The 27692-nt window shown below is 42.0% G+C and overlaps 1 protein-coding gene across 1 annotated transcript in view; it reads left to right on the top strand.

The window, feature by feature from the left end:
* Positions 1-24185, top strand: part of pdpr (pyruvate dehydrogenase phosphatase regulatory subunit) — a 32198-nt gene extending 8013 nt beyond the window's left edge. The window contains exons 5-18 of the mRNA XM_060923248.1: positions 14-177; positions 269-390; positions 1299-1416; positions 1587-1736; positions 6246-6438; positions 6517-6641; positions 7292-7447; positions 10811-10944; positions 12984-13132; positions 16469-16581; positions 16678-16772; positions 16874-16963; positions 17044-17226; positions 21439-24185. Coding sequence (XP_060779231.1) covers positions 14-177; positions 269-390; positions 1299-1416; positions 1587-1736; positions 6246-6438; positions 6517-6641; positions 7292-7447; positions 10811-10944; positions 12984-13132; positions 16469-16581; positions 16678-16772; positions 16874-16963; positions 17044-17226; positions 21439-21843 — 2197 coding nt within the window. The 3' untranslated portion in view covers positions 21844-24185. The remainder of the gene's footprint in view (positions 1-13; positions 178-268; positions 391-1298; positions 1417-1586; positions 1737-6245; positions 6439-6516; positions 6642-7291; positions 7448-10810; positions 10945-12983; positions 13133-16468; positions 16582-16677; positions 16773-16873; positions 16964-17043; positions 17227-21438) is intronic.
* The last annotated feature ends 3507 nt before the right edge of the window (positions 24186-27692 follow it).

Here is a 27692-nt window from a genome sequence, read left to right as displayed (position 1 = left end):
TTAATTCTTTCAGTGTTTTGGGTATAACCTGTAACATCCTCAAACCCAAAGAGGTTTCCAAGCTTCACCCCATGGTGAACATTCATGACTTGGTGGGCGCTCTTCACCTGCCGGGAGACGCCGTGGTGTCGCCTCCAGCCGTCAATCACGCACTAGCAGTAGCAGCAGCAAGGCACGGTGAGATTAGTGAAGCTTTAGTGAGATGAGTAAACCTCACTGTTGCGTTTAAAACAGCATCTCAAATTTTGTGTTTCTTTTTATTTGTCAGGAGTCCAGATCCATGAACGAACCAGCATAAATCACGTTCTTGTGGAAAAGGGTCACGTCAAGGCAGTGGAGACGGACCGAGGCGCTGTCGAGTGCGAGTACTTTGTCAACTGTGCTGGACAGGTTGGTCTGTTGAGGAATATTGTAGTTGACTTTCCAGCTATAGACTAATTTTGCCGTCGTAATTATACAACTTTTATTCACGTTCTCAATTTGCAATTTCGAGCGACTCTTTGGTTTATTTGTGCTCTCCTCGACAAAAAAAAAACCACGCAGTTTCCTCGATAAGCTGAAAAAACAGGGACTGGTTCAGTTTCTGTTCTGGAAAGTCTTCAGTTTGGAACTAGAAGTGCACTCGGAGAGCGTGTACCTCCGCCAAGGACAACAGTCGAGTCTTCTGTGATCTGCGAGTCTATAAACACAACCACTTTATATGTCTGGATATATTTCCAAAACTATTAGAATTAAAATGATATCAAAATTAGAATCGTAAAATGCGGGACGCTTTTTATCTCAGGATACACGATGTGTGTGCGCAGCAGTGAAACGTCTTGAAACTCCAACAGCAATAGAAAGAGAACATTTTACCCAGAATTCAGCTTTGCAGTCAGAACCTTGGAATAATACAAAAGTTATTAGATATAGGAGGGCTTTAAGAAGAACAACTTTCTTCATCACACGCTTGTGAAATTCCTCTCTGGATTTAACCCATCTGAAGCAGTGAAAACACACGTGAGCAATGAGCACACACACGTACCTGGGAGTCAGGTGCATCGCTCAAGGGCACCTCAGACCAAGGCCGTCCCATATTAACCTAACCGCATGTCTTTGGACTGTGGGGGAAACCGGAGCACCCGGAGGAAACCCACGCGGACACGGAGAGAACATGCAAACTCCACACAGAAAGGCCCTCGCCGGCTGCTGGGCTCGAACCCAGAACCTTCTTGCTGTGATGCGACCGTGCTAACCACTACACCATGTATAAGATCGTGTTTCCATTTTTTTTTTTTAAATTTAAATTGTTCTTGCAGTGGGCGTATGAGCTCGGCCAGAGCAGCGAAGTGAAGGTGTCCGTACCTCTGCACGGCTGTGAACACTTCTACCTCCTCACCAAGCCTCTGCAAGAACCTCTGCAACCCACAATGCCTGGTAACACACCACAAACATACACTCTGCGCTATATCCGTAGCCAGCGATGTCCAGCGAAATGGCATGTCGTCGATGTTTGATGATTATTATTCGGCAAATTTTCTTTTTAAACATATCAATCAAGATTGTTGCTTAGATGACGACATTGAACTGAATGTGACCCCATGCAGTGGTGATGGATATGGACGGGAGGATCTATATCCGGACCTGGCAGGGCGGCCTTCTCTCGGGAGGCTTCGAAAAGAACCCCAAACCCATCTTCACCGAGGGCCGCAATCAGCTGGAGATCCAGAACATGCAGGAGGACTGGGACCATTTTGGTGAGTCCAGCTTTGTGACATGTTTTAGGGTGTTTTCACACTTGGTCCCTTTCAGCCATCTAACCGAACTCAGATCGATGACTCAGCATTTTTTGCGCATATGTGAACACTCCAACCGTACCCAGACCCCTTTAAAGCGAACCGAACTGAGACCACCTCAGGAGGTGGTCTCAGTACGGTTCGCTAAAAATCAACGGTACGGTTCGCCTAATCTGCGCATTGTGAACAAAAAGCGCACCGGGTTCACTTCGCCTTTTTCACTGTAGTTTAACCTTCTTCGTTTGCCGTAGTTGGTCACGTGACTGTAGCAGGGAAACTCAACTTCCTTTTGGAACTTACCACAGCTGCTTTACAGTTCTCTGAACTTACTGACTGATGAGTCGGCCACAATAATATAACTAAATATAACTATATTTATATATATATATATATATATATATATATATATATATATATATATATATAAGTGCTGTCAAAAATGTCGCGTTATTAACGCGTTAACTTGACTCAATTTTAACGGCGATAATTTTTTTAACGCGAGATTAATGCTCTGTGACATGATGTAGGTTTTTCATAAGCTTTTGAAACTGCCAGGAACTTGGAACAGAGACTTTGCTTAGAAAAACGATAGCAGCTCGACTGTAATGCCCAGCCAGAGTCCCCCCCCCCCCCCCCCCCCCCCCCCCCAAAGAACCAGCGTGGGCAGGGCACGCTAGTAGAGATGGGATTTATGGCTCTTTGATGGGATCCGCATCTTTGTGATCCGTTCTTTGAAAAGAGCCGTTCAAAAGACTGGCTCATTTGGCTCTTTTTAAATATTTATTCAGTTTTAAGAAGACAGCGTCTAAAGAAGCCAGATCCCTCTGAACTGTAAACTCAATGCTATCCCAGAAATCCTTCCTGTAATATGCAAATTTGGCTGCCTCTGATTGGACAGCGCGACGCATCAACAGGCAAAGTGTAAAAGTACAAAATGTGTTAAGTGAGCTGAAACATTAAAGATCAGATTCAATGCAATATTTATCAACGAACAACTTAAACTTAATATAATAGTGTACTTTATATTATAATCAAGCATGTCAAGCCTACCGTCACTGTGTAACCTGTCTCTCTGATTATAGTTGTAGACTAACTCAAGCAGTAGATCACTTCACTCATGGTTCTTTTGCTAGGCCCGGTGCTTGGCTTAGGTTTCACTTTGCAGTGGCTGTGTCAAGACGTGTTATGCTTTGCAATAAAAAAAAACATTGGTACAAAGCAAGCCCATTCACTTTTTTATGCTGATAAGAGAATTACAATGGTTTTTCATGTGATAAAAATGTGCGATTAAATTGCGATTAATCGCGAGTTAACTATGACAGTCGCGACATTAATCGCGATTAAATATTTTAATCGCTTGACAGCACAAATATATATAATTTTATTTTCCTTAATCCCCACTATTTTGATCAAAGAATACAGCAGGGCAAGCATGGCAGCAGACATTTTGATTCAAGAGAAAATTACCCAGAATTCCATGCACTGGGGGTCTGAGGGCTCTAGAGGACCTGGTGTGAACAGAAAGAGGACTGAGGCCCCATCAAAGCTTAACTGGACCAGAAAGAGAACCCAGTCCTCTTTGTAATAAATTCACAGTGTGAACACAAAAAGAACTGAGTTTCTATTGGTCCACTTTTTGGTCCACTTAAAGAGGACTGAGTCTGGTTCCTTTAAAGGGGACCAGGTGTGAAAACACCCTTAATACCAGGGTTTCAGGGTTTTAGGACCCGGTCCCACAACAACGATACCTATAACTATAATTCTGACTGTATCTCTGCCCGAATGTAGTTCCAGTCTGGAGCAGTCACTCTACAATTGTAACATCGGTTGGTTCTGACACTCGGGAAATAAATGCATGCAACTTAGGAATAGTCATGGAAGTTTCTTCCAAGTAGTAGCACGTTGTTGTTATTATTATTATTATTATTATTCCGGGTCATACTGTACAGCTTGACTCCAAAACAACCCATGTACATACTCCAGTGGCTGACAAAATACGGATAAGTCACGGACTACGGAAATATAATAAAGGATACAAAATATGTCATATACATGTCATATGTTAATACAGTTGCATGACGGATGCTAATAATTTACGTCTCGGTCACGGACGTTTCAGTATATTACAGATTGATGCATCACGGATAAACAATTAAATGTTTGGACTGCTGAAGTTCATAATTAAAATGCATTTTACCTGCATTTATACATATTTATTACTTTACTGTTGATAAAATCACACATCCATGAATAAAAGATCCATGCTTTGTGTTATATTTTTTAAAATCCGTATTCCGTGACCTTCATGATGCAACAAGGATGTACAAAGATGCCTGGGGTCGATGAAAATGGCACGTGCTCAAGCAGCATCACATGTAAACAATTATCTGATTGGTCAGATGTTTGGTCAGATCAGGTCCAGTCCTGGAAAAATCGCTCCAGAAGCAATCTCACCGATACGGAGAAACCTAGGCCTGGGCTATAGAGGATGTGCAGTCACGTGACCCGCACGTGTGTACGCCACCATATTGGACGGCATCAGGATTGTTTACCTTGCGCGAGCGTAATGGATCCAGGGAGTAATCCCCAAGAAAATTCGGAAAATACCCCATCTACATCGCACGATTACTTGTCTAAGTTTGTTCAGCATCTTGAAGGTGACGTGAGGCAGCGTTACATGGAAAAGTGTTCCAGGTTGGGGATTGCAGATCCGTACAACTTGCCGCAATCCTTGTTCAGGGAAATTCGGAGCTGCGGTGCCGGCGATTTGCCCGATCTGGCCTACCACGACATTTACAATTTTCTTGTTAATCGTGAATCGTGTTACACTGGCAAAGCCCTCAAAGCTTACAAGAGCCTGGAAGCTTATAAATATTTTGTTGCGGGATGGGCATCCCAACTATACCTCTGGAAGGTTCCGAAGAAGAATGTTTACTTGATAACATCACGGGTAAGTGGCATTAAGACATTTATCATAAAGAGACTATGCAGGACGTTTTATCGTAGGAATGTTCGAAATCTAAACTCAGTTCCAGGTAAGTATGAGAAGAAAACAGTAAATCAGAAAGCTGCGCACATTTGCGCAGCTTCCGCGAAAACGTGCGCAGCTTTCTGATTTACTGTTTTCTTCTCATAATTCCTGTTTCATGGACTGTAACGGAATTTGCTTATTAAGTAATTTTAATACAGAATTTACTTTGATGAAATTATTCAGACACTCCAATGCCCCCCCCCCCCCCAAAAAAAAAAAAAAATCGGATCTGCGCGATTCAGCCGTGAAAAAGGCGGCATCCGCCGTTTGCATCCCTGTTTAAACTCATAGGTTAACCGACTTTAACCGGCTAATGAGGCTCGGTGGTCGGTCAAGATTTTTTTTTTTAGCTTTCGCCATCCCTACTATGGATTGGCCTTTCAAAGGCATATATGAGCCAAAAAGATAAAACATTGTCATAGACTAGGCCAGGGTAGTAGGGCTAGGCATAGCCATTTTAAACGTTAGAGACTGTCTAGTTTCTAAGTATGCAGTTATCATTCAATCCGAAAATCAACTTAACAGATGTACTAGGAGTATTGAATTAGAAGATTACACCTACCTGATATGAAGTGTTCACTACAAATTCGGCTGGTAGAACTGGGGTTCCAGTTTTCTCTTCGCACAGCGGACACCCATTTTGCGCGTCTCTCCGCGTCTGTGGGGAATCTATAAAATGACAGGCCCTCCTTTTGGCCCTGTCTATTGGTACAGCCAAATGCTGAACAAGATATAACCATTCTCGAAAGATCTACTCCCACACACTTGATAATTAGAACGGGTTCGTCCAAGATGGCGGATAAACAAATATCACGTGACCTCGTGACGTCACGTGCACGCTCTCTATAGGGATCGTTATCGGTCTGGTGTGAGCACCAACCACATCAACTGCAGGGAACCGATTTATTTATAATTATCGTTAAAGTTATCAGTATTGTGGGACCGGGCCTTTCAGAAATGCAGTGTTTAGTCTATGGTGTGTTATCCACTTTGTGTGGACCAAAAATAAATGATCAGGGAGCTTGGGAGTGAGGTGAGCGTCTTGCGTGTGTCCAGGTGAACTCGAGGGTGGTTCGATTGCAGTGAGAAAGTGATTTGACTCTGATTTGACTCGCCTGCAGGAAAGGAAAGGAATCAAACATGATGTGTTTTTTTTTTTTGGTTTGCAGCATTTTTATTTTTTTGTAGATACGAGTTGCTAAACTACAGAAAGGCTTTCTGAGCTGGAGATTTGCACCAGCAACCAAAACCAGAAAATAGAAACTGGACAGAATGGACAAAACTTAACCTAGTTATTGATCTGATTGTCTGATTTCTTTCGCATCGTCTCTGTTCTGGTGACTTTTGTGATTCCTGCATGCACTTGGCTGTTTGGTCGGTCTGTTTTCATTTTTTCTGAAAGGTGAACCAAAGGCGTTGGTTTGAACTTCCTTTTCCAGAACCCATGTTGAGCGCCCTGCTGAGGAGAATGCCGAGCCTGGAATCATGTGAGATCCATCAGCTGGTGAACTGCCCCGAATCCTTCACCCCAGACATGCGCTGCCTCATGGGCGAGACTCCAGGAGTGCACGGCTACTTTGTCCTGGCAGGCATGAACTCCTCGGGTCTGTCTTTTGCAGGAGGGGCTGGCAAGTACGGACAGAGTGACTGTATTTCCTAGTGTTTTGTATTTTTACTTCTTTTTTAAACTTCTGCATTTCTTGCGCTCAGATATTTGGCGGAATGGATGACTTATGGTTATCCAAGTGCCAGCGTTTGGCCTCTGGACATCAAGCGCTTCGGTAATCTGCAGAGCAGCCGCACTTTTCTGCGTCATCGAGTGATGGAGGTCATGCGTAAGTACTGAACAAAGGACAGAACAGGATTATAGAATGAATTAAGGCTTACATTTTGTATGAAAGCAGTTTAAAAGTTTAGAGAACATCAGTCATTCTCAGTTTCGATAAGCTGTGTGTGTGAGACGTGAAATATAACTGTTTGTCATTAATTATGACTATCCTACAATGTAATACTGGTTGGTCAGAAGGTGTTCCATAACAGTAAATGGATAAAAACTGACATGTTTTCTTTAATTCAGAAACAAATAGTATTTCTATTGTATAAGAGGAATAAAACACTTGGGACATGCTGTTATAGGAAAATAATCAAGTTCTTGGTGCTAACAAGTTAACTCCACCTTATGACATCATGCTGTCGTTTATTATTTTCCTATAACAGCACACCTCCGAGTGGGTCCCCCCCCCCAGCCAGCTACTATTATGAATGTGGGAAGGTTAACCTCATGACATGTTTTAATAAACTGCAGATGAATCTTTTTCATTTTTCGACGGTATGCTTTTCAAAATGGTTGAAACTCCGAGTGCAGTAAAAAGCCTGTGTGTCTGTTATCTCATCTGTTCATGGTGTGTGTGTGTGCGCGCAGCTCTTTGTATTCTGGGTCAGTGTTTCATTTCAGTGTGTCCATTTCTCTCTCTGATTGCTTTAGCCCTGCTATATGAGCTGAAAGTCCCGAGATGGGACTTCCAGACGGGCAGACAGCTGCGCACCAGCCCCCTTTACGACCGTCTGGACACGCAGGGGGCCCGTTGGATGGAGAAGCATGGCTTTGAGCGGGCCAAATACTTTGTTCCTCCAGGAAAGGGTGAGGGACTGTTTGAGGATGCTTATATATATACAGTACTGTGCAAAAGTCTTAGGGGCTCTGCATGCTCTTGCGACAAGGCTTTCGCAGATAGCTTTTCGCAGACAGTTGTAATTTATCGTTGAGCGGGGAGTATAGGCGTGTATAGGCATGCGCGATGTTATTCACCGTCACAACGCAAGGGGGCGCGAAGTCGCGAAATCGCTAGGAGTAGTTGGTGGGTGTGGTTAGTGGAGTGTTTATCCTCCGGTTACTTATAATTATGCTTATAATGACTAGAACTGGAGTCGTATAGATGTACGTACTTCCTCACTTCCTCGATCAACCGCTCTTCGTGCTGCTCCATCTTCGCTCGTGTTTTTAAAAATGGCGGTCGTGAAAACAAAACAAACCGGGAAAGTAAGGAAGCGGAAGTGCGTGTACAGCGGATGTAGAGTGGACCAATCAGAGCCCTCTTGTCTGCGACGCTGTCTGCGGTGGTCACAATTTTTGGGAGGTGCGCGCAGAGCGTCTGCGAAGGGGGGGAGGCTTCGCAGACGCTATCTGCGACGCCATCTGCGAGGACTGGGTTGTCGGCATAAATCGGCCTTTAGGCGCCCTATTTTAATTTTTTTTATACAAACTTTGTTATAGATTTCTATTTCATGACGTCTACACTATCGAGTCAGTACAAAAACATTTTCGAGTTTGTTTTCCAGCACAAAATTAAGTTACAGAAAAAAAATTTGTAATATGTCTGAGCAGCATATTCCACAAGCGAGCACTTTTCAGATTAAGCAAGTGTTGTCAGGGAAAACAAACCTCGCCTGGCAGCACTTATTCTATACCTATATGTTGATAATGGTAATATTTCTCAATCATCAGCTGTCCGGTTATAGTCCTAATGAAAAATCCATGACCTTGTTTGACATTTCAAAGTCATTCAAGGTCAAAGGTTATGGTGGCAACTGAAAGACCATATGGGACTTCTTATATGTTGATAAGGGTAAACATCTGGCTATCATGAACCATTTTAAAGTTTGAAAAACCATGACCTTCAGTTTGACCTTTCAAGGTCCAAGATCATGGTGCCAAATGAAAGGCCATATGGGACTTCCTGTATGCTCATAATAGTAAACATCTGTCTATCAGCAACCGTTTTTGAGTTACAATGGAAAATGTGTTATTTTGACCGAAAGGTTGGCCTTTCCAGTGACCTTGACCTTCAGCTTGACCCGATTTACTCCCAGAATTTAATCAGATAATCTACAGACCATCGCCCACCTACCCTGAAAATTTGAAGTCAATCGGTGCAACCGTCTAGACGCTAGATTGTTAACAGACAGACACACAAACAAACAAACCGCACCGATTACAATACCTCACCCCACTTACTCTATCACAGGCGAGGTAAAAAGAAAACAATGAAGGCGACTGGGTTTTGTGCAAGAATGAAGAAGCGAGTGTGACGGTCAAAGTGTCCAGAAGAACTGTGGCTGGTTCTGCAAGATGCTCAGTAAAACCTACAGCTCATTTCCGCATAAAACTGCACTCTATTATACCCCCGCTCCGAAAGAGACGGGGGGGGGGATACTGGTTTACCTCTGTCCGTCCGTGTTTCCGTCCGTCCGAAACACCCTTTTTCTCAGCAATGGAGCCCTGCATTCCCACGGGAGTCCCGCGGGACCCGACGCAAAGCAGTGCGGCGCGGGACAAATTTTGAAAGCTCATTGCGGGCGGGAGGGGGAGTACACAATGCGGGAGCGGGCGGGAGAGGTGATAAGCTGCAGTCCCGCTAACTAAAAACGTGTTTTAAAATAAAATTTATAAATTATTAATTTATGTCTATCATATATAATTTGTGCTGGATATTTTATTTGGCATTAATAAAAACATTTTAAGATGCCTAAATTTGCGGATGTTTTCTAATCTCACATACGTTTCCGATTCCTTTCCGCTCTTCCGTGTTTGAGATCTCCGATCACGGCAGAAGAGCAGAGCTCCTCTAGTGAAGCTCACAGTGCTTCAGAAGTAAGTGCTGCTTTAAAAAGAGGTACATTTACCGTTAAAAAGTCAAGAGTCCTGAAATCAGCCATTTGGAAGTCGTTCTCACTCGTGTACGACGCGGAGGGAAATCAGCTGCCCTTTGCTTGTTGTGATAAGTGCCAAAAGGTTCTGACGTACAACGGCCATAAATCAGGTACATCAGGCCTGAATCGCCATGTAAGTAGGGGGCGGGGCACCATCACGCTGTGTCTTTAAATTGTATTAATTTCTTATAGGCCTACTTGTATTTCCTAGAATGTAAATGTGAGGAGTGACATATAAGCTATGTGCAATGTACAATATTCTTAATATCCACTGTAGATTTTGGTAGGTGTGTTGGTATCTCTGTAAAGCCTCAGCTGCGCATGCCGCCTGGCAACGCGCACCCTCGCTAGGTGAAGGATCGGTCAGTGGAGAGCTCAGCTAAGCTCAGCATGTTTAATTCCCCAAGCCAATGACAAGAACTTTCGTGAGAAATAACGCGAACGTCTGCATCATGCAGGATTTGCGGGCGGGAGCGGGACAAAATATGGCAGGCGCGGGCGGGAGCGGGACTGAAAATCATAATTCTTTGCGGGAGCGGGACTGCACAATGCGGGAGCGGGACTGAAAATTCTGTCCCGCACAGACCTCTACTCAGCAACCACAAATCATAGCCACTTGGTACCAAACTTCAGCTTGGGGTTCTGTACAGTGTATAGCGTTTTCAGGTCTGTCGCACATCGACTTCCTGTTTACCTACTGAATGTATTTACGAAGCCTATAGCGTGGATTTTGACGCTATTTCAAGAAGCAATTTCAAAATGACAGTTTACCAGGATGCTGTTTGAAATCCCTGGGGAAAGACACCGCTCTTTACTTACTCGTTTCAGGGTTCATTATTTGTCGAAGTCAACATTCATATAATAATAAGTGTCCTATTCCTTCGATTGCTTGCGTTCTGATATAAGCGCGGGTGGGAGACGTACACGTAAGTGAGCAGGATCTCACAGTTCATCTTGTCGTACTTGAGACTTGTATAGTTTTTTTTTTTTAATGAAAGCAAAGGGTCATCTTGCACCAAATATTGACTTTGGTTCACTTATTATGGCTCACTACTGTTTTATAGTATTTTAAAGTTGGAACATTATGACAATATATGAAACGTAATTTTTATTTTTAATTGTTTATTCGGTGAAACTTCTCAGGCAATTTCCTTGTTAAACTATACAAATTGTACCTGAGACTACTGGTGTGTGTGTGTGTGTTTTTTTTTTTTTTTTTTTCATCCTTTTTGAAGGAATCTTTGCTTTACGGTATTTCTTAGCGTGTGACTTTTTTTTTTTTTCTTGAATACAGATCTGCTGGCCCTGGACCAGAGTAAAACCTTCTACAAGCCGGACTGGTTTGACATCGTTGGTGCCGAGGTGAAGTGCTGTAAGGAGGCGGTGTGTGTCATTGACATGTCCTCCTTCACCAAGTTTGAGCTCACAGTGAGTGACTGCAGGAGTGTACACTCATTTATTTTTTAAATTATTTTTATTTTTAGTCCTATTCAGACAGGATTAAATTTACCTGGGGTAAGTTCCGATATTACAGGTGCTCCTCTGCGATTTTATTTCCGTCCTGATTGGAGATCGGAAAAGGAGAGGAGAGAGAGAAAATAAAATGGTCACTTGGACGCCGTGTTGTGAATGGAGCGTGATCATATGACCACATGACACAAACCTTCAGATTCGTGGAAAATACAATCTGCTAGAAACTCTGTCCTCCTGTGGTCATTTAAAGGAGTACGCCACCCCCAAGTGAAATTGAGTCAGTCCCTGCAGTCCCTAGAGTTGGATGAGTGAGCCAAAGCGTTTTGTAGCCGACCCAGCCATTGTTCCGATCTGGAAACGTCCCGGTTAGCTTTAGCTTAGCGTAGTCGCTATAATCCGGCGTGTCCAGCTAGCATTGTCGTTGCAAAAGTGAATCAAATAACTCAAGATTTTTTATAATTATTTCTCATGACCTGTACATTCACATCGAGTACACATATCAATGCAAATTAACACGAAGGGATTTACTAGACCAATTTATATCTGGAACTATTTTCGGCCACAGCACAGGCAAAGTACCGCTGCAGGCGCAAAGACACCACGCAGCACCACAACTTCCGTCAATACACCAGTGTTACCAGGGAAACCAGGGTTTTCAGGTGCTGCGTGGTGTCTTTGCGCCTGCAGCGGTGCTTTGCCTGTGCTGTGGCCGAAAATAGTTCCATATATAAATTGGTCTAGTAAATCCCTTCGTGTTAATTTGCATTGATATGTGTACTCGATGTGAATGTATAGGTCATGAGAAGTAATTATAAAAAATCTTGAGTTATTTGATTCACTTTTGCAACGACAATGCTAGCTGGAAACGCTGGATTACAGCGACTAAGCTAAAGCTAACCGGGACGTTTCCAGATCAGGACAATGGCTGGGTCGGCTACAAAACGCTTTGGCTCACTCATCCAACTCTAGGGACTGACTCAATTTCACTTGGGGGTGGCGTACTCCTTTAATTACTGTCTAGATGCGAGAGTTTTATGACCGAAGAGACGTGTTTTTAAAAAAAAAAAAAAATTACAGATGTCCTCTTGATGAACTGATCCAATCTGAATAGTTTGTTTGAATAAATTTTGTGTTACGTAATTGGATTTTAACAAAGCGGCCAAAAAAGCAGGACGAAGACTGAGCAGTATGGAAATTAAACCCTATTAAAAAGGTATTTCTTCAGTAATAATCATAAAAATCTTTATAGCAGCTTTCATACAAAAAGCAGTTCAGAGTGCTTTACAAAATGCCACTTGTATAAATCTGTGAAACAGTAGACGTCAGTAAAAGAATAAATGGCAGCGTTCAATTAAAAAAAAAATCCATGAAACAGAACATTAAACGCACGTGATTTTAATAAGTAGTTAATTGAAGGCTAAATAAAATGAAAATACAGAATGTGGGAAGGAAGCGTGACTTGTAGTTTCATGTGATCCGTTGCGTAATATATTTTTTTCCCATGTTTTAAAATGACTAAGTGTGGAAATTAACCGAGAGATTAACTAGACAATGTGAATCGATCCGCCCCCAAAACCAACAAACAAAAAAAAAAACAACTATAAACCGAACACAAATTGCAATATGTGAATTTCTTTTTGAATAAATAAACATTACACAGCAAATTCCTTTTTAAATGAAGTGATTGAAGGAAAAAATACTTGCAGGAGCAAAAAAAACAAAACCCAGATTCTGCAGTTGTGTAAATTTCAACAGGGTGGCTTTTGCAATCCTTTTTCTTGCTTGGATGCCGGAACGTTTATTTATTTATTTATTTATTTATTTCTCTTGTTAACTCTGTATAGTCATGTTGGTGTGTAGAATACAGCATGTTTAGTAAGGTTTAATCTCGATGTTGAGGTTGAGTTTGTAAATAGTTTTATTCCTGCATGACTGTGTCATTAACTCACTGTCGTATATAATTTTTTTTTTTTTTGCGTTCTCTGACCTACCAGTCGTCCGGGGACCAGGCCTTGGAGCTGCTCCAGCGTCTGTGTTCTAATGACCTGGACGTTCCCGTAGGACACATCGTCCACACAGGCATGCTCAACGAGAGAGGGGGCTACGAGAACGACTGCAGCGTGGTACGCCTGAGCAAGAACAGGTTCGTCAGGAGGAAGGTTCAAATAATCACCTTCTGCATGGTTTGTTGGTTTTCTTCTGGAAGTGGAGATAAAGATGATGCGCAAGAGTGAGAAAGATTAATCCTAGTTGTTTTTTGAGTTATAAAAACGTGAATTGCACACTTCTAACAGTTTGGGTAAGATACTCACTTTATTAGGAACATTTATACATCCACCTGCTGTTTGACGCCGTTCTCTAATCAGCCGATCGCTCGACAGCAGCACGATGCATCAAATCATGCAGATACAAATCAAGAGCTTCGGTTAATGTTCACACATCAGAATTGGAAAATAGTGACCTCAAAGCGTGACTTTCTTTCACTGTGGCATGGGTGTTGGTTGGTTTGAGCCAGATGAGTGTTTTTTTGGTTCGAGTATTTCAGAAACTGCTGATCTCCTCCTCCTGAGGTTTTCGCACACAACAGTCTCGAGAGTTTACACAGAATGGTGCGGAAAACAAAAAACATTGAGTCGAGTGAGCGAGAGTTCTGCGGGTGGAAACAAATGCCTCGTTGATGAGGCAGGTCTGAGGAAAATGGACAGAGCTTATGGGTTGAGCTTTTGTGCCAGGAAGGATATAGTAACTCTTATAATCACCCCTTTTTTTTTTTTTTTTTTATAACCGTGGTCAGGGCCGCTGACAGCTTTGGCTGGGCCCGGGACAAAATGCTCTGAATGGGCCCCCCACCGAACGCCATTAAATGTATTCCGTTACGCCCCAAGCCTGCATGCGACAGCCCCCGCAATGCCTTCCTAAACTCGTGGATAGTCTACTATAATCACGCGATTGGGGTGCTCTTAAAGGAGCAGCAATGGACAGGGATTTCGGGCAGGGCTGGGGGCGAACGTAGTATACTGTGTGTGCGTACTGTCCAGTGTGAAAAGCAGAGAAGAACACACCGCTCGAGAAACGGCGGGATATGATTGTGGGCTAATGTGAATATTCTTAGCTTCAATCAGATATATGAAACACAGTGTTATTAAACCGTTGTGGTTATGAAATGATTCAATGCCCTGTGCGTTTGATATGGTGTTCAGTGTGACTTGCTCTCCCCTCGTTTGTAACATGAATTGCGTGCCGCACGTGCCTTGGTTGGGGTTACTTTACGGGGCTGGAAAAAGTCGGCTGTCTTACCTGGCTCAGCTGCCCCACTGCCTTTGCTAGTACCTGCTGCATCATCCGAATCTTTTTTAAAATATTTATGCAGTGAGCCCCTGAGTCTCTTGGTTTCTTCCTCTCTTTTTCTCTTTTCTTTTCTGTGCTCCTGACTTGTGCATGTTGGCAAATGGCACGCACGCTGATTGTCGAAGCGCTATGATCGAACGATGTCGTTTTTTTCCCCTTAATCAAAGAGTCAGACCAAACCATTTTTGCATTAGGGGTGGTAGGGGGTTCTTGACGCCTTTTTCAAAGACAATAAAGGCAAAAGATCTAGAAATCATTTATTGAATGCAAATATAGCACATTTCTCCCCCAAATCAACACATTTTGAAATCGGGCTGCACGATTATGGAAAAAATGATAATCACAATTATCTTGATCAAAATTGTAATCACAATTATCAAATCACGATTATTCTTGATGTTAGGGAAATCACTTAAATCTTATTTCATTATATTCAAACAAACAATATGAACAGCTTTCAGTGCAGAATGAAATTTAAAAGAGAAATTCTGATTTCCAAATGACAAATAAATGAAATTTATCCAAGAAATTACCAAAGGATGAAGGAACTGAAAACTCAATTGCAACAATTACATAGCATTATACTGAGGCCTACAAGTTTTTAGCGAGAAAGACCAGCCTATCAACATGCTCTGGCTTTAAACATGAGCGAAGGCAGGTCACAGCATTGCCTCCAGTGCTAAATACGCTCAATCTGTTACCGACTCTCACGCTATCACCCCTTGAAGAAGATACCGCCAGTGTTGCCAGACACTGCTGACGTTTTTCCGGCCCAAAATATGTTCAAATCCGCCAAAATGCACTTAAAACCGCCCAATCTGGCAACACTGGATACCGCTGCACTGAAGCTCTGCGCACTTGGCTTGCTCGCTTATTTAGGCGGAGTAATGAAACCTTACATGCATCGGTTCGCCCCCTAATGGTTTGGCGGAGTCTCGTCTCGTCTCGTCTTCTTCCGCTTATCCAGGACCGGGTCGCGGAGGCAGCAGTCTAAGCATGGAAGCCCAAACTTCCCTTTCCCCAGACACCTCGGCCAGCTCCTCGGGAAGAACACCGAGGCGTTCCCAGGCCAGCCGAGAGACATAGTCCCTCCAGCGTGTCCTGGGTCTTCCCCGGGGCCTCCTCCCGGGGGGACATGCCTGGAACACCTCCCCAGGGAGGCGTCCAGGAGGCATCCGAAAAAGATGCCCGAGCCACCTCAGCTGGTTCCTCTCGATGTGGAGGAGCAGCGGCTCTACTCCGAGCTCCTCCCGAGTGACTGTGCTTCTCACCCTATCTCTAAGGGAGCGCCCAGCCACCCTGCGAAGGAAACTCATTTCAGCCGCTTGTATCCGCGATCTTGTTCTTTCTGTCATTACCCAAAGCTCATGACCATAGGTGAGAGTCGGAACGTAGATCGACCGGTAAATTGAGAGCTTCACCTTTTGGCTCAGCTCCTTCTTCACCACGACGGACCGGTAAAGCGACCGCATCACTGCGGAGGCTGCACCGATCCGCCTGTCGATCTCACGCTCCATCCTTCCCTCACTCCTGAACAAGATCCCGAGATACTTAAACTCCTCCACTTGAGGCAGGACTTCTCCACCAGAGTACTGGTCAAAAAGTGCTTGATCAGATATGCAGCAGAGCTCGCATTTTAAATGGAAATAAATCACGATTTTCATTTAATTTAATCGTGGCAGCCAAAATTGTGATTTTCGATTAATTGTGCAGCCCTATTTTGAAATGAAATAAAATAATCGCAACTTCATGAGAGCCCAGTTCTGGGCCCTCCCCATTCCTGGGCCCGGGACAACATACCCGTTTGTCCCCCCCTGTCGGCGGGCCTGACCGTGGTGAGCAGAAAAGCATCTCCGCATGCAACAGCAGAAAGAACAACACACTGGGTTCCAGTCGTGCAGCCAAGAACAGGAATCTAGGAATCAAGAACAAGTGGCCAGTGATAGTCGGGTGTTCAAATACTTTTGGCTATATAGTGTACTTTTAAGGTTACACTCGATATTGATTATTTATTGCACATTTAAATTAAAAACACACTGCAGTCAGAAGCGGTTTACATGAGTGGTGTTGTGTGGAAATTTTGTCTTGTGGTATCTATAGAGTTTTTAAATTTTTATACCCCCCCCGCTAGTTTCTTCATCATCTCGCCCACGGATCAGCAAGTGCATTGTTGGTCTTGGATAAAGAAGCACATGCCCAGTGATCCACAGCTCCACCTAGAGGACGTCAGCTGGAAATACACCGGTACGTCATTGCTAAAGAATTTACGAAGCTTAATAACGATTTAATCATTTACTTAACGATGGTATGAGTTGACCTCTCATCTCTTGCGTCTCGCAGCTCTTAATCTGATTGGTCCTCGGGCGATGGACGTGTTGTCTGAGCTGTCCTATGTCTCGATGACTCCGGAGCATTTTCCCTCTCTGTTTTGTAAGGCAAGTCGTGGATGTTGTCTCTCGCTCAGGTTTCGTCCTTCGAAAGATTAGACGTTGAAGTTGTTAATATATGTCTAAATCTGTCACTGCGGTCATTTCAGGAAATGAGCGTGGGCTATGCTAATGGAATCAGAGTGATGAGTATGACTCATACAGGAGAGCCAGGCTTCATGCTGTACATCCCGATAGAGGTGAGGTACTCCTAAATGTCCTGCACCACCACTAACCCCTGGCCTTGGATCAGTGTTTTTAACGTGATTTGTTTTCGCAGTACGCGTTGCACGTCTATAACGAGGTCATGTCAGTGGGACAGAAGTACGGTATCCGTAACTCGGGATATTACGCCCTGCGCAGCCTGCGCATCGAGAAGTTCTTCGCCTTCTGGGGACAGGATCTGGACTCTTTCACGACGCCCCTCGAATGTGGTCACGAGTTTCGTGTTAAATTCGACAAGGTTTGGAAAAGTATATAAATATATATATTTTTTTGCATTTTGTGTTATGACTGTTTTCAAGACGTGTACGTCGTAGGAAGCTAACAGGTGTTGATTTTATTGATTTTTAAAGGTGAAATATTTCAGTTGTGTTCGAAGTATTAAATGTGGTGCTCATACGTATATGTTACAGAATTTTTAAAATAAATGTGAGCTTAAGGGACAGGTGATATCTCAATTTTTTTCGCGGTCCAAATCCTGCGCTCTGATTGGCTGGCGAGCGGGTCTGTATCCTACGAAACGGACCCCGGTTACAGACCTCTGGCGACTCGCTCGTTCACAACAACAGCAAACGTAGCAATTTTTTGTCAACATTTATCTTTTTTTTTTTTTTTAATAAGATTATCAAAAATCTTAATTTTTGCCAGCATTTCTCAGAAAATTAGCATGAATTTTACAGCATGGATGGCGATAACGACAGCGTTCACAGCGAAAGCGAGTTTTACTACCCTGAGGTAGAAGAAATAAAAGAAAACATTTCAGGAGAAAGCTAAAAACCTGTAATTTGCTAACACTGAGCAAAAACATGGCTGAATCCTGAATGACTCAATTTTGTATAAATAGGGGACTACATAGGCGGCAAAATGTAGTTTTTTTTTTCCTGCCATGGAAGTGCACTTGTATACCGAGGAGGAAGCCATTTGCATTACAGCTGTGAATGAGGATTCAAAATGGCGGCTCGGCTCGGTTTTCCCTTTCGGGCGCTCTCGTTTTCTATTAGAATTTGGTAAAGAAAAAAATAAATATATTATTTACCAGCTTAAGGTCGGTCCGTATGGTGAAATACCGTGACCTCAGCCTTGAATACTGACCTCGGCCCAGAGGGCCTCACTCAGTACTTTCAAGACCTCGGTCACGGTATTTCACGATACGGACCTCCCAGCTGGTAAATAATATATATATATAATATATTTTACGAACAAACTGCCAATGAAAGTCATGTTGCATTAAAAAAAAAAAATGGATTTATGAGAAATGACTTGAAGCTAAAAGTGAATTCAAATAAATTGTAGTAATAAGGACAATTTGCAATTTTAAAGGTTCAGTGCATAATTTTAATTTCAGATCATCTCGTCTCATTATCTCTAGCCGCTTTATCCTGTTCTACAGGGTCGCAGGCAAGCTGGAGCCTATCCCAGCTGACTACGGGCGAAAGGCGGGGTACACCCTGGACAAGTCGCCAGGTCATCACAGGGCTGACACATAGACACAGACAACCATTCACACTCACATTCACACCTACGCTCAATTTAGAGCAGGGGTGCCAGGGTGAAATTGGTCAGGGGGCCAGATTGTTTTCAAGTGGGACCTCAGGGGGCCGCATTACCGGCGTGACAAGACCAAACACTAAACAAATAGACATACTATTTGATATCATTTATGAATATAAATATTATTTATAAATGTTTGTTTTTTTAAATAATAAAAAAACAACAAAATGGACAAGGACACATAAAAACACAACTAAACTGTAAATTACTTTGATCAGATTTATTGACAACTTGCACATAAAACCATGTCAATACACAGGCCTAATTAGGCCAATTAAAAAAGATGGCCCTAAGTAGCCCTAAAGAAGTCAAAAGATGTGCCAAGGTTAAGTACTCCACCAACAGGCCAAGTGACTAAATATTCACTAGAACTTAATAATAAAAAGACATAAATAACAGATGGTACATTAACTTAAACAACTCCCACAAACTCCCACTCCCACAAACATACCCTCCCAGTCATTACTTCACAGCACTATCTTACATGGGCAGACAAGCCAGCTACATTTTACATGTCGAAGCCAGAAGCCTTTTATTTTTCACCAGCTTGTCCACATTGGGGGACAGGCTCTGGGCCGTGGCTATTTTCATGACATCATTGAGATGTCCATGTGTCATACGATTGCGCATTTTCGATTTATTAATATTCATAACTGAAAATGCCTGCTCACATAAATATGTTGTCCCAAACAGACAGAGTATTTTACCTGCAAATGCAGTGATAGTCGGGTACTCAGGTGGCAACGATTGGTAGAATGATTCAATACCAACAGATTTGTACATGTCCTTCAACCGCGTGCAGCATTGCAAGTCTATCAGTTCCATTTGCATCGCCTCGGGGACCTCGGAAGCATCCGTGGTGAATGGAGAGCCAAAAAACGCAAAGTCCTTTTCCAGTTCAGTGAAAACCGTGAATCGATTGGAAAACTCATGCATGAGACCGGAAAGCAAGTTTGCATACTTGTCCATGCTCTGATGACTGACAGACAGAGATTTCAAACAGGGGAAGTGGGCTGCATTGCGCTGACAGAGCTGTGCCTTCCATAACGCAAGTTTACCTTGAAACGCACGGACACCGTCGTAATACTCGGTAACGAGTTTGTTGCGACCTTGCATATTAACATTCAATAAGTTCAGGTGTTCGGTAATGTCCACTAAAAAGGCAAGGTCCCTGGTCCATTCGGTGTCGTCCAATTCCTCCACAGGCTTCCCTTTAGCCTGCATGAACTCAGCGATCTCTTTGCGCAATTTGTAGAACCGTTTGAGCACTGCGCCTCGGCTCAACCAACGCACTTCGGTGTGATAGGGAAGGCCCTGGTGGATGTCATTTTCAGATAAAAATGCATCGAATTGCCAGTGGTTGAGCCCTCTCGCTCTGATAAAATTGACAGTGGCAATATAATTTAAAATTTAAACAGTCTGTGGCACGAATTGGACCGATGCAAATGGCAGGGCCATTCAGGCAAATCTCCGCCTCTGACGTCAATACGATCGGCAGTGAAAGACAGGTAATTGTTCTGTAATAATTGTTCGATGGGGTGCGGCAGACATTGATGGCTCTCTGCCGGCCGAACGATTAGAGGGCCATCAGCAAGGGGGCCGGATTAGATGTTCATTTGGGCCGGATCCGGCCCGCGGGCCGCCACCATGGCACCAGTGATTTAGAGTCACCAGTTAACCTAACCTGCATGTCTTTGGACTGTGGGGGAAACCGGAGCACCCGGAGGAAACCCACGTGGACACGGGGAGAACATGCAAACTCCGCACAGAAAGGCCCTCGCCGGCCACGGGGCTCGAACCCAGACCTTCTTACTGTGAGGCAACAGTGCTAACCACTACACCACCATGCCGCCCTAATTTCAGATCATCTCCAGTAAATTACTTAAAAAAAAAAAAACAATTGACAAAGATCACAATATTTATCACAATTGTGATATAAAAATAGGTACCCTATTTGTACATGTGGCTACTGCTTATAAATAAAATTGTCTTAGAAGCATTATTTAGGGCTAATGAGCACATTTTGTTCCACAAGTGTAGTGTAAAGACTCTAAAATAAATAATCCCTCGAAAGAGCTCCATTATCCCCTGAAGGAGCTGATTTATTCCCACATAGGACTCTTGTAATCGCAAACCGAGCGGCTCGCTCAAAAGATTTCAATGTTGTTTTTGTTGAATGGCTGGAATTTTTGGCGTAAATATCTGCCAAAAGGCTCAAAAAACCTTTCATTTGACTTTTCAGAAGGACCAAACAAAAGCTGTGATAATCAAAAGGTAAATTTTCTTAAAATAAACACCACTTACTTGATATCGAATCAGTAGCCTTAGCGAACCACGAGGTGAATTTCGTTTATCTTTTTATCTGCCGATTATCTTCTGATACTACGACGTTATAATGAGGTTTCTCTTATTTCGTTTCTGGTTCTGACTGGTTCCGAAGTTTCTCAAGAAGTAGAATGGGTAATTGATTGATTTTGATCAGGATAAGTGCTGATTGGTTACGAAGTTCCGCTATTGTTACACTCACTCTTGCGATACGATGACATCATGGCTCCGCCTCTATGAGGCAGTAGCCACAAAAATGTACTCTGAGAGAAATTATCATGATGGATATTACGTCATCATATTACCAAGCACCAGGACTGATTAAACATATTAAATCTAGCTGTATTTTAAAATTTATTTTAAAAAAATCTTTGAGGCAGTAGTGCTTTGCACCACTTCTGTACAACAACCCATATAGGGGCTAGTTAGGAAAATGAGAAATAATAAAACAGGTCCTTGAACAGCTCCACACAAGAAAGAATGAATGTATTTATTAATGAAGTTATTTTCAAACTCAAAATCTTAAAGCCATGACGGGTATTACACTAATCACTACTTTACTTTAACTCCACTCCAGGATACGGATTTCCTGGGCAGGGAGGCTCTGTTGCAGCAGCGTCAGGAAGGCGTGACGCGCCGCTTCATCATGCTGGTCCTGGAGGATCACGACGCCGAGCTGGACCTGTGGCCGTGGTGGGGAGAAGCTATTTACCGTAACGGAGAGTTGGTGGGTGTGACTACCAGCAGTGCCTACAGCTACACTCTGGAGCGCCACGTGTGTCTGGGTTTCGTCAGCTCACCCGGTGCGCACGGCAGCGCCAACATCATCACACCTGACTTCATCAACCGCGGCGATTATGAAGTGGACATCGCCGGATACAGGTACCCAGCCAAGGCCAAGCTTTACCCGTTCAGTTCGCTCTTCACCCAGCACAGACGGCGCAAAGAGGACGTCGAGCTTAGCAACTTTCAGGGCAAGTAAAGGATTAAAGTCAACAGCTTGGAATAAGCACACCTCTTTTTTTTTTTTTCCTGTATATGATCCATAGTTTGCTTCCTAAAGTGCAATATACATCATGTGTGCTGTGGAATTAATGCATGTCTGAGTTTCAGTCCTGTCATGTCATCTGGAACGCCAGCTTTCTATCTCCAAAGCATATCAGTTCACGTTGCACAATCTTCACTACCTGCTCAGGTGTGTTTCGAGGTGAGCCAGCTGACGGTCTGAGGACTGGATTGCGTCTTTTTTTTTTTCCCCCCCGTTGTCTTTGTGAGTCTGCTTTCCTTTAAAAGGAATACACGTGGGGACAGAATAGTGGGTGCGAATGATGGACGGGAGCTACAGATGCATTAGATGGAGATTAGAATGAAAAATGTCGGAATACTCCTTTAAATAATCCGTCCTGTGAGCCGATCAGGTCTTTACTTTCTGTCAGACTGAAATGCTCTGCTCTGATACAGCAGTTTATGGTTAAACTGTTATTTTTTTCCCCCCCTGCCTTTTTAACCCTGATGCCCTCTGAGAAGCAAATTCGAATCATTAAGGCGGCTTGCGTTTGTGATCTTGCGCTTAATGAGCGAGAGAGAGAGAGGGTGCCATTTAAATGGGAGTTTTGCATTCTTCAAGTTCCAGCCATTTTGAAAGCCTGTTTTCTAAAGAAGTGTGTGTGTGTGTGTGTGTGTGTATATAGTGTATAAAATACCCTTCTGGAATGAAGAGTAGTGTATAAAATGTGCATTTATGCAGAATGGATGTACATATCTAAACATATCCAACCCTAATGCCTGTTTGATGCACTTCTGTATAATGTACAGTACGTTATAATGCATGGACGTGCTCTTTATTGGGACTGAAGCACTGTCCTGAAGTGTTTTTAATACTGAATATTGGATGGATTTAGTATTGTTGCACAGCACCTTGAAGGTCGTTATGCTGAAGTGAAGAACTGAGGAACATCTCAGTTGGCCATGTCATACCATAGTGCATCGAAGTCTGGTTTTTATCGCACTTTTTTTTTTTTTTTTGGTCGAGGATCTTTATTATATACACGTCCAGATACAATCATTTCTTTATCATGAATGAAGTCATTTCATCAATGTCTGTTTTTTCTCTCTGTCTCGTGTGTGTGAGATGTTTCTACACAAGCGATAAGTTTGTATATGAATTATAAAACAGTAACACTGCACTGTCAGGAATTTATATTAATATTTTCCAACTTTTTTCTCCCTTGCATCGTTTTTCAATATTCCATTTAAGAGATTAAAAATTCAAATGCTGATGCTTTTTTTTTTTTTTGGTCACATTTCGTAGTCTTGTGAAAAAAAATAAGTACACCCCATGGAAATTGTAGACTTCTCTCAAACAAGCAAAGCAAGCATTTCACCCTTTTGATACAGCGCCAACAGATAAAGGTGATGAACAGGACAAGAAGGAAACTTGGTTCTTTTGATTATTTATTCAAGAAAAAAAAAACATGTCTGTCTGTCTGTTTATCTATCGATCTTAAATTATGAAAATGTAGAAAAGTCTACAATTTCCATGGGGTGTACTTATTTTTTCACATTGCTATAAGTTCCTTCTCTCATTGTGTATTTGTTTCCCAGTTAAACAGACACGGGTGATTTTTGTATGTGAAAATGAACCTTTCAAGTTGGGTGACTTTTGTGACATCGTTGAGTGTAAAAGTTTGTATCCCCTTCAGTCATCATAAAGAATGTATATTATAGGTGTTTGGTTCCTTTGCTGTTTCTTAGGTTCAACAAGGAACAAATATCATCCAACAGGATGTTTTCAGACGGACAGACAATCAATCTCAGTTTTTGAGTCCATTATGAATATTCTCTAATAACTTGCAGGCCTTTAGAATCTCCTCCAACTCTTTTCCCCTGTTGATTTGCCTCATGGTTATATTATAGTCTTGATATCACTTTTATTCACATTTTGGAATTTTTTTTTTTTCTTTTTGGAGGTAAATTGAAAATATGAAGTTGTCCCCCCCGACTTCATAGGGGGATCGGGGTGCAAACTTTTGCTTTCTACTGTAAATAAACACCTGGTGTTTGAGTGAGTGTTGGTGTACAGTACAGTACGTGTGTGATTGAGAGAGGATTAGCGATGCATTATTGTATGCAGACGAACTTTTTTTTTTCTTTTTCTTTTGTGCTGCTGTAATGTATGTACCGTATTACACTCCTGTTCCTTTCATCTTTCTAAATTGAGAGAGACTTGTTAAGGCTGTCCAGCATATTTCATGTATTTATACTCGGTTGTACAGGTGCGTTGTATCTGTATAATAAATAAATAGAATGCTGTCTAACTGAAAATGTCTTCGTCTTGAAAGTCTGTAGCTACTTTACTACACACATCTGAGTTTATACAAAAGTTCTATTTGGTTAAACAAATAAATCAGTCACATGAGTATGAGGTGATTTCCAGGCAGGTTTCTTTTTCTTTTTTTTTTTTTTTGTGAGGTATATTATCACTACAATATTTTTTTGATTGAATATTTAGAGAAACGTATCTAAATGTTTTTAATCACTTAAAATTCACCTTTATGTTACATGCTTTTTATATGCATTACTTGTATTAAACAGTAAATGGCTTGTTCATGTCTGTGAAATACAGCACCATGACAAAAAAAGGATAAAACATTTATACCTGAAATAAAAAAAAATAAATCTTACATTTATAAATAAAAATTGCTTGTATTATCTAAAGTCTACACTGAAAAAAGTGAAACAAAGCTGTTGTTCATTTAATGTATTTGTTTTCATTCCAGTGAATAAAAAAAAAAAATAGTTTGCTCCCATATTCAAAAGTTGTTTAAATGAATTTAAAATATTCAGGTTTAACAAAGATAATCTTTGTTAAACCTGAATATTTTAAATTCATTTAAACAACTTTTGAATATTGGAGCAAACTATATATATATTTTTTAATTCACTGGAATGAAAACAAATGCATTAAATGAACAACAGCTGTGTTTCACTTTTTTCAGTGTACATTACGTAATAAAACCAATGTATGGTTTGGCTGTGATCAACACACAACGCTGTGGCTCAGTCGATTAAGGTGCCATGCCATAAATCCGGGGACCCGGGTTCGATTCCGACCCGAGGTCATTTCCAGATCCCTCCCTGTCTCTCTCCAGCTCATTTCCTGTCTCTACACTGTCCTATCAAATAAAGGTGAAAAAAAACCCCAATGTATTTATTTTAATTTAGGAAAATCTGAAATAATTGCTTTGGTTCAACCATCAGAAATTGGTTTACATGAAGTTAAATATTTCAGGTCAAATCAAATGAATTATTTATATTGTATAACACTATTAGGTGTGATCGATTACCTCAATTTTTTTAATTTGAGCCAATGTTTAATTTTTTTCAGTGTAAAAATGGTGACAGTTTAAAAAAAATTATTGGACATTTTTGACGGACAAAGGATCCTGTCAGAGACAGTTTACAAAAAAAAAATGTAACTTCCACTTAAATATCTTTCTATTGTGGATGAAAGTACTGCATACATCCCAAAGTAAAACCTAGTTAGTGCTAAAAAAAAATGCAATTCTAAATTTAACCAGTAAGTGTCTAAAGTAGAATTAAATGAAATGACTACAAGGTCGGGCGGCACGGTGGTGTAGTGGTTAGCGCTGTCGCCTCACAGCAAGAAGGTCCGGGTTCGAGCCCCGTGGCCAGCGAGGGCCTTTCTGTGCGGAGTTTGCATGTTCTCCCCGTGTCCCCGTGGGTTTCCTCCGGGTGCTCCGGTTTCCCCCACAGTCCAAAGACATGCAGGTTAGGTTAACTGGTGACTCTAAATTGACCGTAGGTGTGAATGTGAGTGTGAATGGTTGTCTGTGTCTATGTGTCAGCCCTGTGATGACCTGGTGACTTGTCCAGGGTGTACCCCGCCTTTCGCCCGTAGTCAGCTGGGATAGGCTCCAGCTTGCCTGCGACCCTGTAGAACAGGATAAAGCGGCTACAGATAATGAGATGAGACTACAAGGTCAAAACTGAGCCTCGACTGTATTTGACTCCATCCATCCATTATCTGTAGCCGCTTTATCCTGTTCTACAGGGTCACAGGCAACCTGGAGCCTATCCCAGCTGACTACGGGCGAAAGGCGGGGTACACCCTGGACAAGTCGTCAGGTCATCACAGGGCTGACACATAGACACACACAACCATTCACACTCACTCTAGAGTCACCAATTAACCTAACCTGCATGTCTTTGGGGGAAACCAGAGCACCTGGAGGAAACCCATGGGGAGAACATTCAAACTCCACACAGAAAGGCCCTCGCCAGCCGCTGGGCTCGAACCTAGGACCTTCTTTCTGTGAGGCGACAGTGCTAACCACTATACCACCGTGCTGCCCTGTATTTGACTCTTATAAACATATTTACAAGAACTTATAAGAGACGTTAGTGCTGTAGGTGTGTCCATGTAAAATAAGGTATAAGAAACGCCAGAAAAAAGAAATTTTAGAAAAATTTCTAAATTTTTTTTAACAATATTCTTGATGTGCAAAATTTACAGTTTAAAAGTGCAGCATGAAGCTGATTTCTGAAGGAAAATAAAATTGTTAAATGTTAATTGGCTCATGTAATATTTGACACTCCCCCCACACTTTATTTTGTATTTTATGTTGAAATTTTGTAAAGATCTACCAGAGATTCTGCGCCGAGTTTCAGAATCTGCAATGACATATCATGTTGACATGCTGCAAAAAAATTTGGAGCTGATTTACAGTTTATACTTTTCTAAAAACAGCCTAAATTGACTCCGTAACTATGGACGCTAGGCATAAAAGAGTTCCAGACATTTTTGAAATATAGAAACAGTCTGGCAAACTCTTACATCAACTTATATTCGTACTACAGCGCCTCTGAACTTTCAAATCTGATTGGTCAGAATGTGTTACTTCATTTTCTGTCCCAGCGAATCACAGCTTTCTGTTAATGTGCTCCTTCTAATATATTACCGTTTCTATAGTAACAGCTCACTTAATATGTATGGTATTGCTGATGCGTTGCACAATCTAAACATCTTTCTGTAAGTTCTGTAAAGATTTCCATTTCCGTAAAAACATTTTTGTAAGGAGTCTCCAGTATCAGAATTAGAACACTCAGAGCTAAAGCTATAACTTTTTGTTTTTCATTTTCCTTCACTGGAAAGTCTTCAGGACTGAGGATATTGCACTTTGTAGTTTCTCAGAAACAAGTTTCTATCTTATTTAGGAAAATTAAAAGAAAATGCGAAGGACTGACTGTTTATATCTTCTATAACATAAGTGGTAACAGGAATTAACTTGTTTTGCAGCAGTTCTACAACCTTGAACATACAGTAATTATTAACAAATCATTGTTCTGTGAATTTTGTGGTATAAGGGGGATAGAACTCTTCAGGACATGCTGCTGTAGGAAAATAATAAACTTCAAGGTTGTTAACAATCACTCTGTTTTGTGTCATGGCTTATTTCTTACATATTCTTCAAGGCAGGGTTTCTTCCCAGGAAGTCCATACTTATTTGAGCAGAACAATGCCAGGCCTCTTTCTGCATGAGCTACAACAAGTGGCTTAGTAGACACAGAGTGCGTGCGTTTGACTGGCCTGCTGTCAGTCCAGATCTGTCTCCGATTGAGAAAATATGGAGGAGCATCATGAAGAGGAGAATCCGACAACGGTGACTACGGATTGTTGAGCAGCTGGAGTCTTGTCTTAAGCAAGAAAGGACAAAAATTCCAGTTGCAAAACTGCAACAATTAGTATTTTCAGATCTCATACGATTAAAACGTATTATTCAAAGGAAAGGTGATGTAACAAAATAGTAA

This window comes from Neoarius graeffei, chromosome 6, assembly GCF_027579695.1.
Source record: "Neoarius graeffei isolate fNeoGra1 chromosome 6, fNeoGra1.pri, whole genome shotgun sequence".
NCBI lineage: Eukaryota > Metazoa > Chordata > Actinopteri > Siluriformes > Ariidae > Neoarius > Neoarius graeffei.
Note: the sequence above shows the minus strand (reverse complement) of the source record. Positions and strands in the feature narration are given on the sequence as shown.